General features: G+C 53.2%; 2 protein-coding genes and 1 non-coding gene across 3 annotated transcripts; 1 reads left to right on the plus strand and 2 right to left on the minus strand.

Annotated features, from left to right (window-relative positions):
* Window positions 1-1,122: 1,122 nt before the first annotated feature.
* POLR2E (RNA polymerase II, I and III subunit E) lies at window positions 1,123-9,194 on the minus strand. The gene is made up of 8 exons (XM_016209701.2): window positions 9,112-9,194; window positions 6,449-6,623; window positions 4,521-4,636; window positions 3,777-3,857; window positions 3,362-3,420; window positions 3,183-3,261; window positions 2,871-2,955; window positions 1,123-2,537 (listed from the first exon to the last, which is right to left on the minus strand). Exons 1-7 carry the CDS (start codon window positions 9,166-9,168, stop codon window positions 2,890-2,892), a joined length of 633 nt encoding a protein of 210 aa, XP_016065187.1. The 5' UTR covers window positions 9,169-9,194; the 3' UTR covers window positions 1,123-2,537; window positions 2,871-2,889.
* On the minus strand, window positions 8,601-8,707 carry LOC148093314 (U6 spliceosomal RNA). The gene has a single exon (XR_015714483.1). It is a non-coding gene; the product is annotated as a U6 spliceosomal RNA (small nuclear RNA).
* Window positions 9,195-15,103: 5,909 nt separating the features above from the next.
* GPX4 (glutathione peroxidase 4) lies at window positions 15,104-17,347 on the plus strand. Its single transcript, XM_016209688.2, has 7 exons — window positions 15,104-15,205; window positions 16,203-16,297; window positions 16,371-16,515; window positions 16,646-16,797; window positions 16,900-16,924; window positions 17,109-17,168; window positions 17,245-17,347. Exons 1-7 carry the CDS (start codon window positions 15,122-15,124, stop codon window positions 17,275-17,277), a joined length of 594 nt encoding a protein of 197 aa, XP_016065174.1. The 5' UTR covers window positions 15,104-15,121; the 3' UTR covers window positions 17,278-17,347.
* The last annotated feature ends 537 nt before the right edge of the window (window positions 17,348-17,884 follow it).

Below are 17,884 nucleotides of genomic sequence, written 5' to 3' on the forward strand. Positions count from 1 at the left end.
ACAATGTCTACATTTCTAGAACTGTCATAAACTTGTCTTTTTCCCCTTAGGTCTTTTCCAAGTTTTTATATATCTTTTATAAAGTTTTTGTAGCACATAAGTGTTAAGGGACAGAGTTCAGAAATTGGTATGTGGGGGTCATAGCCCTTATCATCATAATTTAACCAAATACTAAGCATCTACTGTGTGTCAGGCATAACTTTTACACAAAACACCGGTGGAGAAAAACAAACCTCATTCCCTTCAGGAGCTTACGCTCTACTGGGGAAGAAAGTATAAAATAAGCATGTAAGATATGCAGAATGCCTGGAGGGTAAACTGAGAAAGGGGGACAGGGAACTTGCAGTTCAGAGTGGCCACAGGAGCCCCAGGTGACATTTGAGCAAAGTCCAGAGGGTAAAGAAGCTGGCTGTGTGGACACGGAGACTGGCAGAGGGACAGCAGGGACAGAGGACCTGCCTGCAAGGGTGCTGGGCAGTGCCCCTGCCCACTGCATGCAGCCTTCACACTTACCTGCACACCTTTTACCTGAAGACGAGCTCTCTTTCCATTTGCACAAGTAAACAAAACAGAGAACCAAGGAAGGAGTCATTACCTGTGTCATGAGCAATGTCATAATAAGTGGCACTCTGCCCATGATCACATCTGTACTCCTACTGGGCCAGCACCTCACTGTTGCATATGTGAGGAGGAAAATACTGTTTGAAATTGGCTGGCCCAGGCCACTGTCACCCAGGCCTTTGTCCCCATAGTCAGTGAAGAACCTAAACCACTGCCAACAGAAAACAAGATTGGAAAAGACCATATATTTCCAGAAATAAATGCAGCATAAATGCTGTTCCAATTCAGTGCAGCCGGGAGTCTTCTCTGCCTCCAAGGGCTGTGTCCAAGATTAATGCAGGGCAGGGCAGAAAGTCTGGCCTCTCCAAAGGGTGGACACATCCACCCACCAGGAAAAAGACAGGAGAGTGGCCTCCCCATGCTGCAGAATCAACAATAAAAGGCAACCTGTATGATGGAAGGAGACTTGACTTGGGGAAGTGAAAACACAATACAATTATACAAATTATAGGATTGTACACCAGAAACCTAGGTTTTATTAACCATTGTCACCCCAATCAATTCAATTTTTTAAAAAATATGTCTTTATTGATTTCAGAGAGAGGGATATAGAAAACAATGAGTGATTGATCGGCTGCTTCCTGCATGCCCCCTAATGGGGATCAAGCCCACAACCCTGGCATGTGGCCTAATTGGGAATCAAACCGTTATCTCCTGGATCATAAGTTGATGCTCAACCACTTAGCCACACCAGCCAGGCAAATTCAATTTAAAAAAAAAAAAGGCAACCTGCATAGTCACCTAAAGTGGCAGTGGAGGTGAAGTGGGGAACAGGGGGTGGTTGTTGGGAGTTTGGGTTGCTTTTGGGGGTGAAATTTTCCAGAATTGGTGGTGATGTACAGACAGCTGGGAATATACAAAAAGCCACTGAACTGTGCACTATAAATGCATGAACTGTATGGTGATTATGTCTTAATAAAGCTATTAAGAAACACACATTTCTTTTAACTGGTACCACTCTGGGGGGAAGGGATTCACTGGATGCCAAAATTCTAGGCAAAAAAGCACAGGGGAGCACAGCTGGAAGCGAGCGCTGGACATTAATCTTGCCCTTTGGATGAGGGGAGGAAAGATGCACGCTTGAATTGTGGAAAATGGACACAGGTGTGGCTGTGGCAGTCTGCAGGTGGGGAGCAGGGAGGGGTCCTGGAGACCCTGCCTTGAAGCCACAGCAAACCTATTCTCCCACTTTGGTTTTTTAGACAAGTGGAACTGTTTACTCAAAATACGTTTAATTTTAAAATACCCAGCATTCAATACCAACTCAAAATCCAGATGTTTTATTTTTTAATCCTCACCCAAGGATATTTTTTTCCATTGGTTTTCAGAGTGGAAAGGAGAGAGACAAACATCGATGTGAGAGAGACACATCAACTGGTTGCCTCCTGCACATGCCCTTGGCCAGAATCGAACCCGGGACCCTTCAGTCCATGGGCCAATGTTCTAACCACTGAACAAAACCAGCTAGGTCCAGATGTGTTTTAATCTCTCTGCCTGCTGATCTCAAAGTGCTGTCAGTCAGGGACAGGGCCACTGTGAGGGGGGCATGGAGATGGGAAGCAGGAAGTGGGGGCTGACTAGAGACTCAGACCCAGGCCCCATTTGTGCGGAGCCAGCTAAGGGTGCCCAGGGGGGGACAGACAAGAACCTAGGACTGTCTTGATTGCTGGATGGCTCACTGGTCTCCCCTTAGCATCCTGTCCTCTCCTGAGAAACCATTACACGGGATGCCAGGTAGGGCTCAGTGTCCACATGAGGCCACAGGGCCCTCAGCCCAGGGAAGGCAAACACACAGCCTGCCTTGGGTTCCAAAGGAGCAGCAGGTAGATCTCCAGGGTTAAGCAGATTCCAGCAGGGCAGGTCGCCAGCAGGCCAACTGCCTGGGTAGGCTGGACACAGTCCATTTGTCTCCGGGGCTGGAGGAGAGAAGAGAGGGCCACCATGTGACACATCTGTCACATGGGTTGGACACACCCAGGCTGCAAGTGCCGCTGCCTCTGGGACCCAAAGGAGATGGACAATGACAGGCTGTGGTGGAACCTGGGAGGAGAGGGTTAGGGCAGCAAAGAGGAAAGCAGGTTTGAAAGAAGGGGCTGAGCTCAGAGCTCTGGGTCAGAACGTCAGTGGAGTGGGGAACAAGTAGGGCTCACTCAGGAAAAGAGTCAGGTCCTTCCTGCACCACCACAGTATATACAGACACGCCCCCACCTCTGCCTGGGCCCCCCCTGCTGGGGAGGCATCCGTCTTACCTGACAGGTGGTGGGGTGGCTACTGTACCAGCCGGTAGGTGATGTACCTGCCTGCGGTTTCACTGGGCCGAATGATCTTCACTACCTGTATCAGGGTGAGAGCAGGGCTGGGCAAGGTCTCCCCAGGGACCCAGGTGTGTGGGGGAGGGCATGGGGTGGCAGCAGGGCATGTGGCCCCAGGACCCCAACTCTGGGTGAGGAGACCTGGAGGTAGCCCTGACTCTAAAAGGGGCTGGGGCTGGATCCTGAGGGTCCTGCCCAGTAGGAAAAAGGTTTGGGGGCAGGGCTCTCCTACCAGTAGGGGCCTCTCACCTGCCCTCGCTTTATCCCAAAGTAGCGTGCCACAGGGTCTCCAGCCTGGATCCTCGGCAGCTGGTTTTCTCGGAGTTTACTGGAAAGCTCAATCAAGAAAAAAAGCCATGCTGGGCTGACTGGGAGGGATGGAGAAGCCAGGAGAAGAGGAGTGGGGATGGGGGGACCAGAAAGGATACTATCTGGCCAGCAGCTCCGTCACCTCCTCCTTGGTCATAACGACATGCTCTGGGACCAGCTGCCAAGAGAACCTGTATCTTCAGAGTGCTATGACAGACTCCACTGTGCCCCACACTCCCACAGGGGGAGGGGTACAGTGTGTCCCTCAGGGAGTTTGCAACCCACCCATGACTATCATGCAGAGGGGCCTTAGGACACAACCTGGGATCCCCTACAGCTCCCACGAGAAGAGAGACTCCCCCCCCCCCCCAACAGTTTGGCAGAGTGAGCCTGGGAGCCTGCATTCCTATCAAGGCCCCAGGAAATGCTGCTGCTCTGGGCCCTGGGGGCCACACTTTGAGAGCCTGGGTCTACTGCCTTTACTGTCTTACCCCTCCCCACCACCAAACTCCCCCCACCTTCCCGAGGCCCCACCTCGTGTTCTGTGATGTTGATGAGCAGCTCCTGCTGCAGAAACTGCTCCAGGATGTACTTGGGGGCCATATCAACCAGCGACTGGAAAAGAAATCCTCAGGCATGGCCATACCTCCCACCTGGGGCCATGCCTCCCCACCCTGTGGGACTGCAGACCTGGCTCTTGTTTCTTCCCCAGAGGCCAGGGCAGGTAAAAAAGCTAAATGGGTTTGATCTTGTGCCTCAAGCAGCCAGGCATAAGCTGGGAATTTCAATCCCACATGTGGGTTTCTCCCTGCTTCCCCAGCCCTGGCACATCTCCAGGATTTGTTTGGCCTGGTGTCAGGAAATGAGTTTTCATCAGTCAAATGAGCCCAGGGGTTTGTCCTTGAGCCTGCATGATAGCCCCTCCCCAGGAGAGGACTATGATGGAGAGGACTATGCAGCCCCCACAGGCACAGGGAAGAGGGTGCTCACTGCTCCTCCCATCCCACTCAGGCCTAACCACAGACGGGACACACTGGGCCTGCTCTGGGGACCACCCATGCCGCCCACAAAGGACAACAGCTCCTTCTCAGGCCCTGAGCTCCTGCATTAGAACGTGGGGCCCATACCCCAAGGGGTCAGAGGCAAGTGCCGTAGAGGATGCAGTGAGTGCCCTGGATGAAGATAGCAGCGGGCCTCACAGGTGTCATAGGAAGGGGAAGTGAGGCTCATGAAAGAATAGGTCGGAAAGCGGTCAGGCTTATTGCTGTGGGCACCCACCTGCTTGGCAGAGGGTGTCATGCCCTGCTGCACCACGATGAGGGCTCGGGTGATGTTTTCCTCTTGCATGCGCTGGCAGTACACCTTGATGGTCTTGATCCCCACCTTGGGCTCCTCTGAGGACAGAGTGCATGCTGGCCCACAATGCCAGGCCCCTCACCTGCCCCTTCCCAGGCATGTAAGGTACCCCTCTCTGGGGCCTCAGTTTTCCCGTTTATAGAACAGCAGGATGGCTGCCTCCAGGTTACCTAGCAGCTGAATGGTGTCTATGCCCCTGGGCCTGAGTCGTCCCTGTCTGGAAGTGGGGTCTGGGAGTCTGGGTTTGGTTGGGTGCCTCACTGGTTCCGAGGTTTGGGAACCCCCAGGTTGTGTTTAGTCTGGGAGCCCACGAGGTGCATAGCTGGGTGTCCAGAGGTGAGATGAGGTCAGCTGATCTGCCATGGAGACGGACCACCCACCCCCCTGGAGTGGGAGTACTTATGTATTCAGCAGCATTAGGGACCCAGGGCTTTGTCACTGCAGAAGAGCTGGACTCTACAAGTCTAATAGGTCAGGGACTGGGTTTGGGCCACCAGGATTCATGCAAGACTCCCAGCTGGGACTCCATCGCTGTGCAGTGTAGATCACTCCACTAACAGACAGTGTCTTTGGCTGAGCTGTGTCTCCCCAAATCCCCGTGTTTGAGTCCTAACCCCCAGGACCTCAGAAGGTGATTGTGTTTGGTAAAGGGGCCTTCAAAGAGATGATTAAGGTAACATAAGGTCATGTGTGAGCCCTGATCCAATCTGATTGGTGTCCTTCTAAGAGATTAAGACAGACATTAGGGAACCTGTGAGGACACAGAGAGGAGACAGACACCATCCGCACGCAAAGGAGAGAGGCATCAGGGAGAACCAACCCAGCAGACACCTTGATCTTGGACATACAGCCTCCAGAGCTGGGAACAATAAATGTCTGTTATTTAAGGCCCCATCTGTAGTGTTTTGTTATGGTGGTCCCAGCAAACCAATATAGGCAAAAACCTCAGCCCTGTCCTGCAGCATGTCCCAGAGGAGCAGTGACACCCCCAGTGTCACCAAACACCAGGAAATGCAGCAAGAGCTCCCACTCCAGGGAGAAGCTGATTCCTGGCAAGTCTGGAGATGGCTCCATGGAAGGCCTATGATTAGACATTAAGGTCTCAAATAATCATGTCTCATACACGGAGACACTTTTCTTAAAAAGTGCCACCAGGTTCTGCTTGGGAAATGTTTTCTGCCTACTCTCTTTATTCTAGGCACATAGTTGATACCAAGGTGCTGAACACAGCCTGGCACCCCAACTTTTACAGGCCTGAGAGCCAGGCTGCCTCAGTGGGTTAGATGCTATGACAGGGGAATACAGGGATCCCAGGACACCCCTCAGTGGGCTGCTCTTCACTCAACGCAGGGTTCAGTGGGGGTCCTGAGAGGAGACACCTGAGCTCAGTCTTCAGGGATGATGACTGAACACCGAGCAGCCAGAGTGAGGAAGAAAGGTGGTGAGGCAGGAGGATCAGCAGGGATGAGGCAAGAACCCCGCAACAGTGCAGGAAATAGCTGCAGGGAATGCAGGCCCTGAGAATAGAAGCTGGGCTGGTGGTGGGGTGGGGGGAAGGAAACAGCGGGTCTGAGGTCAGGAAGAGTTGTGGACTCGCCTGGAAGGCCTATGATAATCCTGGTCAGAGAAAACAGCCAAGGAATAGAGAATGGGGAAGGGGACCGAGAAGGAAACTGGAAAAGGCACTTAGAAGGGTCAGAAATCAATGGCATCACCCACAGCACACAGGATGAAGGGGAGCTCTCTCCTCTGGGTCATACATCAGGGGAATATTACAAGCTGGATCCTAAGCAGGCTTTCAGATGGCTATACGAGAAGTGTGACCCCTCAGGCACCAGCAAGGCACTCACCCGGGAAAAAGACAAACATCTGGTCAGTGGGGTCATCATTGTGGGCCACCAGCACCGTGAGGTCTGTGCGCCTTGGCCGCCCTTCACTCGGCTTGTCCCCAAACTGGGCCTTGAACTCCTCCAGTGTCTGGTCTAGCTCATCCTGAGTCACCAGGTAGCCTCTGTCATGGCACAGCTGTGGAAAGAGCAAGGTGACCCTGGGCGGAGACCAAAAGCTTGGGCCGAATGAAGCCACTTTGAGAGCATAAGGAGTTTGGGGCTCAGTGCGGCAGGTGTGTACAGAGGCCAGAGAAGAGGGACGGGGCAGGTGGGGACAAAGATGGGATGCAACCCAAGACAGCCCTTGCGCCAATCCAGTTACTCAGCTGCCATGGGTACTGTCATTTTATCCTGAACCTTGGGGAGAGGCTGTGATTGGGAAGAAGCTGCAGAGCTGGCACTTGGGTTGGGGCCATTTGAGCCTAGAGCTGGGGACCTGGGGTCTGGGGTAGATGAAGACAGTTGGGTGGGAGGGGCGTTGCTAGGCTGGTTGGGCAGACACTGGTTGAGGGCCAGCAGTTGCAGGTCTCATCTCGGAAACTGGGATTCTTTGAGTGGGCTGATAGGAAGAAGATCCAAATGGGGAAAAGGGAGGTCAGAGCTGCTATTCAGCCTGCCCCACCCACCCCTTCCTGTGAAGTCACCACAGCCTGATTCTCTCAGGACCCACAACACTGTCAGTCCGTAGCACAACTGTTTCAGTCCCTGTCTTTGGGGTAGCTTGGCAAAGCAGCGAAGAGGCTGAGTTTGGCTGATGGGGCTTAAACCCAGCAGGATTCCTGTGGAGGGGAGTGCAAAGACAGAAGTGGGCTTCTGGGGATCACAATGGCCCCCTCCCATGGGGTGGCTTAAAGCACGTGGCATGTAGTGACTGCTTAGCCAGCCTGCTGCTTCACTCTATCCTGAGTAACTCAAAGTTGGTAGATAACACAATGCAGTAGCCACGAGACAGAGAAGTCAGAGAGAGATGCCTGCATTGGATGGTGGCAGGTCAGACCAGCTGACCCAGGTTCCTTACTGCCCCAAATGCTGGGTTTCTGTCTTATGCACTTGGGGTAGTGCTGGAGCCCTCCAGGAAATAAACAAGAGACTGTGGACGAAAAGGGGGTTCTATGGAAAGTAACCTCACAGGGAGATCTGATCATAAATCCCTAACTGGGCAGGTCCCAGACCTACAACTTTTTTTTTTAAAGATGGATAAATGTATTAAAACTTTGAGAACATTTAACAATTTATTGAAGTCAGGAATATAAAATCTTAATATTAACTCTAGAAACCCGAGAAGCCCCAGGAATTCAATTTAAAGGCTTTAGAAAGAATTCCTTATAAAGTGTTTATATTACATTCTTTGTTACACTGGTACTTGGAGCACTTTTGATATCATTTCACCATTTCAGATGTATAGCTTTTTGAGTAAAAGGTTTATCTTTGTCTTAAGCAAACCCTGTCCATTGTTCTTGTGCATCCAGGTTAACACACCTTTAAAATATGCTTAACCACCTTCAAGAGAGCACATAGTTTTGTTTACTATCTGTAATCTAATCCCTGCATTGCTTTCTCCCACATTCCTGTAATCTTCCTTACATTCCCTCCTTAATTTCAAGCGCATAAAGAAACTGCAAAATTGTTATTCTGGGCCTGGCCAGTGAAACTCAGTGGTTGAACCTCGACCTATGCAAGAGGTCCTGGGCTGGATTCCTGGTCAGGGCACTTGCCCAGGTTGCTGGTTCCATCCCCAGTAGGCAGCCAATCAATGTCTCTCTCTCTCTATCCCTCTCCCCCTCTCTTTAAAAATCAATGAAAAAACCCCACTGTTATTCTCTGACATATTTGAGATCTTGCTTCCCACCAAGTCATCAATTTTGCTTCAAATAAACTTTATTATTTTTATGTTTTTTAAATTGATTTCAGAGAGAAGAAGGGAGAAGGAGAGATAGAAACATCCATGATGAGTCATTATCTGCTGCCTCCTACATGCCCCCCCACTGGGGATGGAGCCTGCAACACAGGCATGTGCCCTGACCAGAATTCAACGGTCACCTCCTGGTTCAGAGGTCCATACCCAACTACTGAGCCACACCAGCCGGGCAGATTATTTTTTCTTTCTTTTTTTAAAAACATGGGACGCTTCACGAATTTGCGTGTCACCCTTTTGCAGGGGCCATGCTAATCTTCTCTGTATAGTTCCAACTTTAGTATATGTGCTGCCAAACGGAGCACCAAATTATTTTTAAAATGTCTTTATTGATTTTTAGAGAGAGAAAGGGAAAGGGAGGGAGGGGGAGAGAGACTGAAAGAAACATCGATGTGAGAGAAACCTCGCTGGGTTGCCTCCCGGATGTGCCCAGTAGGGGATGAATCCACAACGTAGGTAAGTGCCCTGACCAGGAATGAAACCCGCAACCTTTTGGTGTAGGGGGAGGATGCTCCAACCAACTGAGCCATCCGGCTAGGGCTCAAATAAACCCTTATAAAAGTTCTTTACAGGTTTGTACGTTCTTTACGTGCACAAGACCGTGATACGAAGAGACAGCGAACTTCCCAGGAAGAGAGACCCGACTCCCGCCCCCGCTTCCCTGCCCCGCTAGGACTCGACGACAAGCAGGGAGCCCCCACGCGCTCACCTGCATAATGGTCTTGCGGATCTTCCACAGCCGGTAGGTCTCCTCTTCGTCATCCATGCCGGCCGCCGCACGCACTCACTGCGCCTGTGCGCCGCAGGACCCGGGCGACTGCGCCTGCCGCGAGGCCCGGTCAGGCCCCCTCAGCCACTCTGTTTAGGGCTGTCGCCAGCAGATGCCTGAATGCAACGACCTTCGGGTGAGGCAGTGCCAAGGGCAGCCCGAGCTTCCGGAGAGCGGCTGTTGGCTGCGCCAGAGGCGTGCGAACCGCACCGCCGACTCCCCTCGGAAGCTGAGTATCAACAGCGGCGAGAAAACTGAGGGCGGAGAAACTGAGGCCCACACCAAACCAGGGGGCTCCTCTCCTCCCACGACTCGGGATGCGTAGTGTTGTCTCATAAATATTTGTGCATTCAACTGTAGGGGGGGCGGTCCTCTCAGATGGCTCTGGGCCATGTGCAACCTAATGGTCTCAGCCTCAGTTTTCCCGTCTCTACAATGGAAATAATAAACTGTCCCCATTTAAGAGAGTTAGGGACCCTGGCTGGGTTGCTCAGTTGGTTAGAGCGTCGTTCAGATAAGCCAAGGTTGCGGGTTTAATCCTTGGTTAGGGCACATACAAAAATCAATCAATGAATACTTAAATAAGTGGAACAATAAATCAATGTTTCTCTCCCCTCCCCCCCCTCAACTCTCTCAGAAAATCAATAGAAAAATATCCCTGGGTAAGGATTAAAAGAAAAGGTTAGTTGCGAATCTAAAGGGATGACCATGTTTAAGAGGAGGTTGGCATAGCTCCTAGTGCTTATGGCCTGCTGCGACCTCTGTCCTCTCCCTGTCCCCTGAGCCCCAGCCCTGCCTCCCCTGGATTTCTTCCTGAGTTCATACAGGAGGCTCACCCAGCCCAGCCCCTGCCACTTTGGAGGCCAATAGCTTTTCACTTAGTAATACATTTATTCAATCAGGTATTCACCAAACAACCACAGGGCAAGCACCCCTTAGATTCCAGGAAGACCCAAAATAGACATATAGTGAACATATTAGACAATAATGTGAGAGGGTGACAATGCTTTGTAAGAGCTGAAATACAACTGAGGCCTAGGTGTTATCTTTAGGGAGGAATGATCAGGGAGCCTAAACTGCATGACTAACAATATGCTAGGGAGGATAGATTACCCTGGGGACAAGGTTCTTGTTTTCTCAGTTTTGCCTCATCTGGGGCTTTCTGCCCTAGTGGGTTTTTGTACCTGGCCCATAGTCCTTGCGTCCTTGCTCTGCTGTCTGTCTAACACAAGGCCAAACAGTGTGGGCAATTTACAGCCAGCTTGTAAATAACAATCCATTATCTTCCCTAGCCAAGGACACTTGAAAGCAAATAGTTAAAAGCGTCCCTAAGGAGAGAAGGCAGGAAAGGGGGAGAAAAGAGGGGAAAGGGGGAGTCTTTCTCGCCCATTAAACAAATCAGCCTGCTTTGAGGAAGGGGAAAGGAGAAAAGGGCAGTTTTATTTTATTTTTTTACTCCCTAGGCAGAAAAGTCAGCAGTCTCAAGACTTGACAAGATAAAATTGCCAGGTGCTTCTCATGAACTCTGGAAGGACCACAACAAAGTAAAAAGGGACCTGGAGAATGAATCTGTACCAAAATATTCAGCAAAGGAAGTTTTAAAAATGTTTTTATTGATTCTAGAGAGAGAGAGGAAGAGAGAGGGAGAGAGGGAAAAAAAATCAGTTGGCTGCCTCCAGGATCGAGCCCACAACCTGGGCATGTGCCCCAACTGGGAATCAAACAGATAACCTTTTGGTGCATGGGATGGTGCTCAAACAAGTGAGCCATACCAGCCAGGGCTCAGCAGAGGAATTTTGAAACCTATAGACAGGAGGGTATTGTTAGATGGGCCAGGTATAGAAACCCAGGTACAGAAACTACAGTACAGAGACTTACCAGGGCAGGAAGCCCTGGATGCCTAGCAAGGGGCAAAACTGGGAAAACAAGAACCTTGTCCCCAGGGTAACTTATCTTCCCTAGTATATCCTTTGTCATGTAGTTTAGACCCTCCTGAGCATTCCTCCCTAAATGCTCATCTAGGCCTCAGTTGTATTTCAGCTCCAGGCCCAGAAAAGCAGCAAAACCAGACTAGTGGCGAAGTGGCTGCCTCAGATACAGGACTAATGACCCCCTGCCCTGACACCGACCAATCAGCTGAGATCACGACCCTGAAAGAGCACATCTGGAAAGCTGATGAATATTCTATTGAGACACTCCCCTGAGACCTCCCCTAAGATTTCCACCAGCAAGAAAGAGATAAATAAGCTCAGGACAAAGGATCTAGTTCACACTTCCAACTAGGGGAACACACCAGTGCCATCTACGTCCCTCCAAGGGTAGGTACCCCTTGAGACTTGCAACCAGGGGAGCAATGGCAGCAGCAGCTTGTCGTGGGCTTATCCCCTGAACCTGTCTCCAAGGTCCCTTCTCTCTCTGACTTCTCAGTGAGCCAAAGCAGCCCAGCCTAGGCTCTCCTGTTGCCTCTTCTATGATCTTCCTTGTTTCACTGTCCCAAGTATATTTTGCTGCCATCATGGACCCAATTCCCTTTAGCTCAGTGCTGTGTAGCCCTTCTCTTTGGACATCCCCATCCCTTACCCCCTTTTTCTTAAATAAGTTTAATTTTCTTTATTCACCTGTCTGAGATGGCTATTTAGCCTGACTGAGCACCACCGAACCGTTAACCTTTCAGGCATATAATGCCTAATCCCCACCCAACTTGCTCTTCAAATTAGCTGAGAGCCCATCCGCCAGTGTTATGCCAGATGATAGATTTGTTTGCCTTGCTTCTTTAATAAATTTGCTTGCTTTAATAAATTGTCTTTATCACAATGCAATCAGGATCTTTCATTTAAATTCACTTATATGAGAAAACAAGAACCAGGGTGAGACAGCCCTCTCCATCTGACTCGGGGGGCTGTCCGATAACACCTCTCCAGTGTGTGTGAAAGGTGCTTGTAACACAAGGTCTCACAGTCGCTTACAGATATCCTTCACTGTATTTCCCTCAGAGTGAGAGGGGAAGCTGGAGCTTGGGAAGGGGCCCATGTTCCCATTACCATACACAGGCAAATCCACAGAGACAGGAAGTGGGTTAATGGTTGTCCGGGGCTGGGGCTGGGGCTGGGGCTGGGGGTGGGTGGGGTAGGGAGTGACTGCTAATGGGGATAGGAATTCTTTTGAGATGATGGAAGGGAAAGTTTGGAACTAATATAGTGGTGACCGTCAATGTTGTAAATATGCTAAAAACTACTTTAATTGCATACTTTAAAGTGGTTGAAATAGTGAATTTCATGTTATATGACTTTTAAAAATATATATGTTTTTATTGATTTCAGAGAGCGGAAAGGAGAGGGAGAGAGAGATAGAAACATCAATGATGAAAGAGAATCATTAATCAGCTGCCTCCTGCAGGCCCTCCACTGGGGATCAGCCCCCAACCCGGGCATGTGCCCTGACCAGAAATCGAACCATGACCTCCTGGTTAATGGGTCAATGCTCAACCACTGAGACACATTGGCTAGGCTATGTTATGCGACTTTTATATTCATTTTAAAAAAGAAGAAATCAGTCCAGCCAGCTTGGCTCAGCAGTTGAGCGTTGACCTATGAGCCAAAAGACTGAGGTTCAATTCCCGGTCAGGGCACATGCCCAGGTTTGGGGCTCAATCCCCAGCAGGGGTTATGCAGGAGGCAGCTGATCAATGACTCTCCCTCACCATTGATGTTTCTATCTCTCTCTTTGAAATCAATAAAAAAAATTTTTTTTAAATATAAAAAGAAATCAGGCCCTGGCTGGTGTGGCTCAGCAGTTAAGAGTGTTGGCCCCCCTCCGCCGAAGGGCCCTGAGTTTGATTCTCAGTCAAGGGCTCATATTGGGTTGCAGGTAGATCCCCTCACCCCCGGTTGGGGTGTCTGCGGGAGGCAACCAATTGCTGTGTCTCTCTCATATCAACGTTAGATGTTTCTCTCTCTCCTCTCTCTCTGTACTCCTCCCTCCCTTCCACTCTCTCTGAAAAGCAATGGAAAAAATATCCTCGGATGAAGATAAAAAAACAACAGCAAGAAATCAGGCCACAGTTCAGGTCCTATCCAGTCCTTCCTGGACCTGGTTGCTACTCTGGAAAGGCCTCTGCCCTAGTGGGCAACTTCCCTTCCTCGCTGAGGGACTTCGGCCATCACAGGGGAGCCTCCATGGAGTCTTGAGACTGCCCCAAGACTCCATGAACTCCATCTGTAAATTGGGATCCCTTTGGCAAAAGCTGTGAAACTCCAAAGGCAAACCCCTCCCAGAGCCTGGGGTGCACTTTCCCCACTGGGCAGCTGGGGCCCCATGGGCTTGTTATCTCCTCTCCTGTTCTTATCTCCTATCTCCCATGTAACTGGGAGGAAGTCAGGAATGGGGTGAAGCACCCACCCTCCATTTCTCACCCTTGGTGCACTCCATGGGGGGTTTGCCCTGTGCTGTTTTTCTGGCAAACTCTGAAATGAATAACAGCAAATAACAACAGATTACAACTTAAACAAAAGTGGAAACAGCTGAGTTTTACTAAGGGCCACACAGACCGGTTGTAATACCCAGTGCTGCCAAGGGGAGAAAATGAGGTGGCCCAATGAAACAATGCCCCCACCCCCAGGGGTAACTCCCAGAACTTGAGAACTCTGCCTATGGTGGCCAGGCTGGAGGGAAGAAGCCACAGTGAAAACAATTGTGCAAGAAGGGGAATGTAGCAACCCTGCAGGGGAAAAATTCTTTCTCCACTGCCTTTACCACCCAACTTCGCCCATTTAAGCTCCCAGCTTTATCTTCTGACAGGCCTAGGTCAGGGGCAGAGGGAGGGGACTCAAGGGTTCCCCTAAATGAACCCAACCCCAAGAGTCCTGCTGCCCTGGACTTTGCAGAAATGTTCATGGGAGGATCCAAGAAAGGGATAATATGTTGACAGAATGCAAAAAAGCTGAAACCACCCTACTGTCCCAAGGCCAAGGTCCAGTCATGGCTTGGTGATGGGGGGCAGCCAGGCCTGCCGTGAAATTCCATGACTCAGGTCCCAAGAATGAGGCGGGTCATTTTTCTGCCCTCTGTGGCCGTGTCTGAGCCCAGAGGTGGGGCTGCTCCCGTGCTGTGTGCGCACCTGCCTGTAATGTTAGAAGTGGAGACATCACTCTGGGGTTGTTTTTCCATGTAAGCACACGCCTGGGGGTCCCCTCGTGTTCTCCCTGGGAGGTGGGATCCCAAGGAGCCTGCTTTAATTACCCCCCGCCCAGGGCTCAGGTGTGACATATAAGCGGCTAAAGGTCCAGCTCCCAAGGACCGTGATGCCCCCATTCCCGCTCTTCCACCCCCACCTCCCACCCCCGCCGCCACTGCGCGGTATGGCAGACACTGCGGCAGTGGACGACTCCGGCCGGGACACTCACCACTAGGTGACCCCCAGGCCCTTGCTGGGCGCCCACAGATGGGCCGAGGAGCTCCGCTCCCCGCCCCCCCGCAGTCTCGAGAGAACGGGTGTATGGACCCCAGTCTGGTTTTATTGATATTACACACAACACCCCCAGTTTTCAGTGAGCTGGACGATTTTTCTGCGAGTTCCAGACCCCTCCCCTCGGGTTTCCAATAGTTTTTCAAGTTGTCGGGCATTCCCCGGCGCTGTGATCAACTACTCAGGTAACTGTCAACGGGCGACCAACGAGCGGGTTGCGTAGAGGCAGCTCCCGCACCCGCCAGCGAACATGCGCAGTTCCAGACCGCAACAAAACAGCCGCCCGGCCAGGCCCCGCCCCTTCACTTCCTCACCCCGGCCTCCCAATGGCTGTCGCTGTTACGCGTCACAGCTCCCTAGCGACCGACCAATGAGGGCACTGGTGGGCGTGGCCAAGGGATGGGAGGTGATGCGCGCTAGCGCGCGTCCATTGGTCGGCTCGGCGAGGGGAGGAGCCGCTGCCTCCTGGGTGCCCCCGCCGCCGTGATGAGCTTCAGCCGCCTGTTCCGCCTGCTGAAGCCTACACTTGTGTGCGGTGCTCTTGCCGGGCCAGGTGTGGCCAGCACCATGGTAAGAGCGGCGCCCGCGGTCAGGCCGGCGGGCCGTTGAGGGGGGCGCGCGGCCTCCATCGTGGCGCGCAGGGTCGTGGTGACCTTGGGTGGGAGCTCGCTGGCCGGGGTGCACGCTGGGCGGCCGTCGGAGCCGTGGGTAGCTCCCGAGCCAGGGGTACAGACCGGGTCATGGCCGGGGGTCTTTGCTGGGCGTGAAGGGCTGAGCGGTCGGGATCCTCGGGCCGTGCAGGGCCTGTAGCGTCGGGACAGCTGGGGGCCTTCGGCCATTGGTGCCCAGCCTGGGGCCCGGAGAGCGAGGGCGCCCCTTGGGCTGGTTAATCCGGGGTCACGAGCCTCGGGGCGTCACCGCCCCTCCCCCACCCCATACGCCCCGGGACACTGCGCGGTGGCGTCACAGATGGGCGGCCGGGAACCCTGGCCACCGGTCCTTTGTCCCCCGGACCCCGCACTTGGTCCGGAGAAGGGTTGGCATGGGCCGCCCAGCCGCCGGCTCCCGGGGTCGCTGCAGGCAGCGGCGCCGGTTGCGGGGCCGGCGGCAGCGCCGCCGAATCCCCGGGCGGCGGAAGGCTCCGGCGTACGGCCGGAGGAGGACTCGCCCCCGGCGGAAGGTGTCCTGTCCCAAGAATGCGGCGGAAGGTGGGGCATGCTCGCAGGCACAGCCCACGACCTGGAAGAATGACTGTTGTGTCCAGTATCAGGATCCGGTGCGCGCGGGGCCCCCACACCCACTGGTGGCGCCCCCCACCCACTGGGGCACCTTGGCGGGATCCCCAACCCTCCCTGGGTCTCGGTGTCTGCGGTTAAATGCCCCCGGCTCGTATGGTGCGTGCACCTTTGAGAAGCCTTCACCTTTTTCTTGCCCCACGGTCCTGTCTTTCTCAGCAGGGATCCGCCTGGGATCTCCTCCAACCGTAGGGACGACAGGCTGGACGAGTGGGCCGGCGTCTCCGCGCCTCAAAGTCCACCAGCCGATCAGCCGCCCCCTTGCTTTGCAGTGCGCATCCCGCGACGATTGGCGCTGTGCTCAGTCCATGCACGAATTCTCAGCCAAGGACATCGACGGGCACATGGTTAACCTGGACAAGTACCGGTGGGTACCTACCTGCCAGGTGGGGGAGGCAGAGGGCAGGTCAGCGACTCTGACCACCCCATCCCATCTCCAGGGGCTTCGTGTGCATCGTCACCAACGTGGCCTCGCAATGAGGCAAAACAGACGTAAACTACACTCAGCTTGTCGACCTGCACGCCCGATATGCTGAGTGCGGTTTACGGATCCTGGCTTTCCCTTGCAACCAGTTCGGGAGGCAGGTGTGTGGCCCCTGTGTCCCTGGGTGTCCCTGTTGTGTGGGCATGGGGAGAGGGTCCCGCTGGTGGATGTGGGGAGCAAAATGGGGTACACACTCCTCCCTACTCACCCCAGCACCCCTGCTTGCCACAGGAGCCAGGGACTAATGCCGAGATCAAAGAGTTTGCAGCCGGCTATAATGTCAAATTCGATATGTATAGCAAGATCTGTGTGAACGGAGATGACGCCCACCCTCTGTGGAAATGGATGAAAGTCCAGCCCAAGGGGAGGGGAATCCTGGGAAAGTGAGTGTGGAGGGGCAGGAGGGCAGGGCAGGATGGACCCCAGGGCTGTGGGGGGGCTACATTTGCCATGGGGCTCCTCATGACTTCTCACGTTTTTTGTAGTGCCATCAAATGGAACTTCACCAAGGTAAGGAAGGGTTTTGGGGGGCAGAACAGGCCAGGACTGTGTCCAGGGCCAGCTCAGTGCCCCCACCCCAGGAGGCCCTAGGCCTGGGCCTAATGGGGCAGCAGGTGGGGCTGCTTGCTTGCCCCCAGCCCTCTTGCAGGGGCCCCATGGTGGCCTCCTCTGTTAACACCGCCTATCTCGGCAGTTCCTCATTGACAAGAATGGTTGTGTGGTGAAGCGGTATGGTCCCATGGAAGAGCCCCTGGTAGGTGCCTTTCCCCAGGGAGCTTGCTGGGGGTGGGGCCATGGGAAGAGGTGTTCTGACCCTGCCTCTCCCACAGGTCATAGAGAAGGACCTGCCCTGCTACCTTTAGCTCCACAAGTGTGCACCCCCCATCTGAGCCCACCGCCTGTGCCCCTCGGAGCCTTCCACCCGGCACCCATGACAGTCTGTCTAAAAACCAGCCCGCTGGTGGGGCAGACCCGAGAACCTGGCGTGCACTCCTGCCGGAGGAAGGCCCCTTGGCCCGGCCTGGCTCACAGCTCAGCATCCCCACCCCTGCCTGTCTTGTGGGAATAAAACACACAAATTGCCTTGCTGAGTGCTTCTGCCTCCCTGGGAGGTCATGGGGCTAGAATTTCCTTGAGGTTCAGAGGGCGGTACCCACCCTGCAGCCCTGCTTCTAATCTTGGCAGCCCCACCCCTTGGGCACTGGCAGAGCTGATCCTGGAGGCACTAATTCCTAACTGGTGCTATTCCTGGCTGAGAGCCATAACTTGATTTGAGGCAGCTGTTCAGGGCCTGCCCAGGGTGGTGGTCTTCTCAAGTGGGCCAAGGTGGGAGGGTCAGGGAGGCAGGCACCTGGAGCCCAGCATCCACCAAGCTGCTCCTGGCACAGAGCCATGCTGGGCATGGCCTGCTCAACAGACTGGCCTCATTGTATGGACCCTGAGCCAGGGCACCCAAGCCTGTTCATGTTC

The sequence above is a fragment of the Miniopterus natalensis genome, chromosome 4, assembly GCF_054644295.1.
Source record: "Miniopterus natalensis isolate mMinNat1 chromosome 4, mMinNat1.hap1, whole genome shotgun sequence".
Lineage (NCBI taxonomy): Eukaryota > Metazoa > Chordata > Mammalia > Chiroptera > Miniopteridae > Miniopterus > Miniopterus natalensis.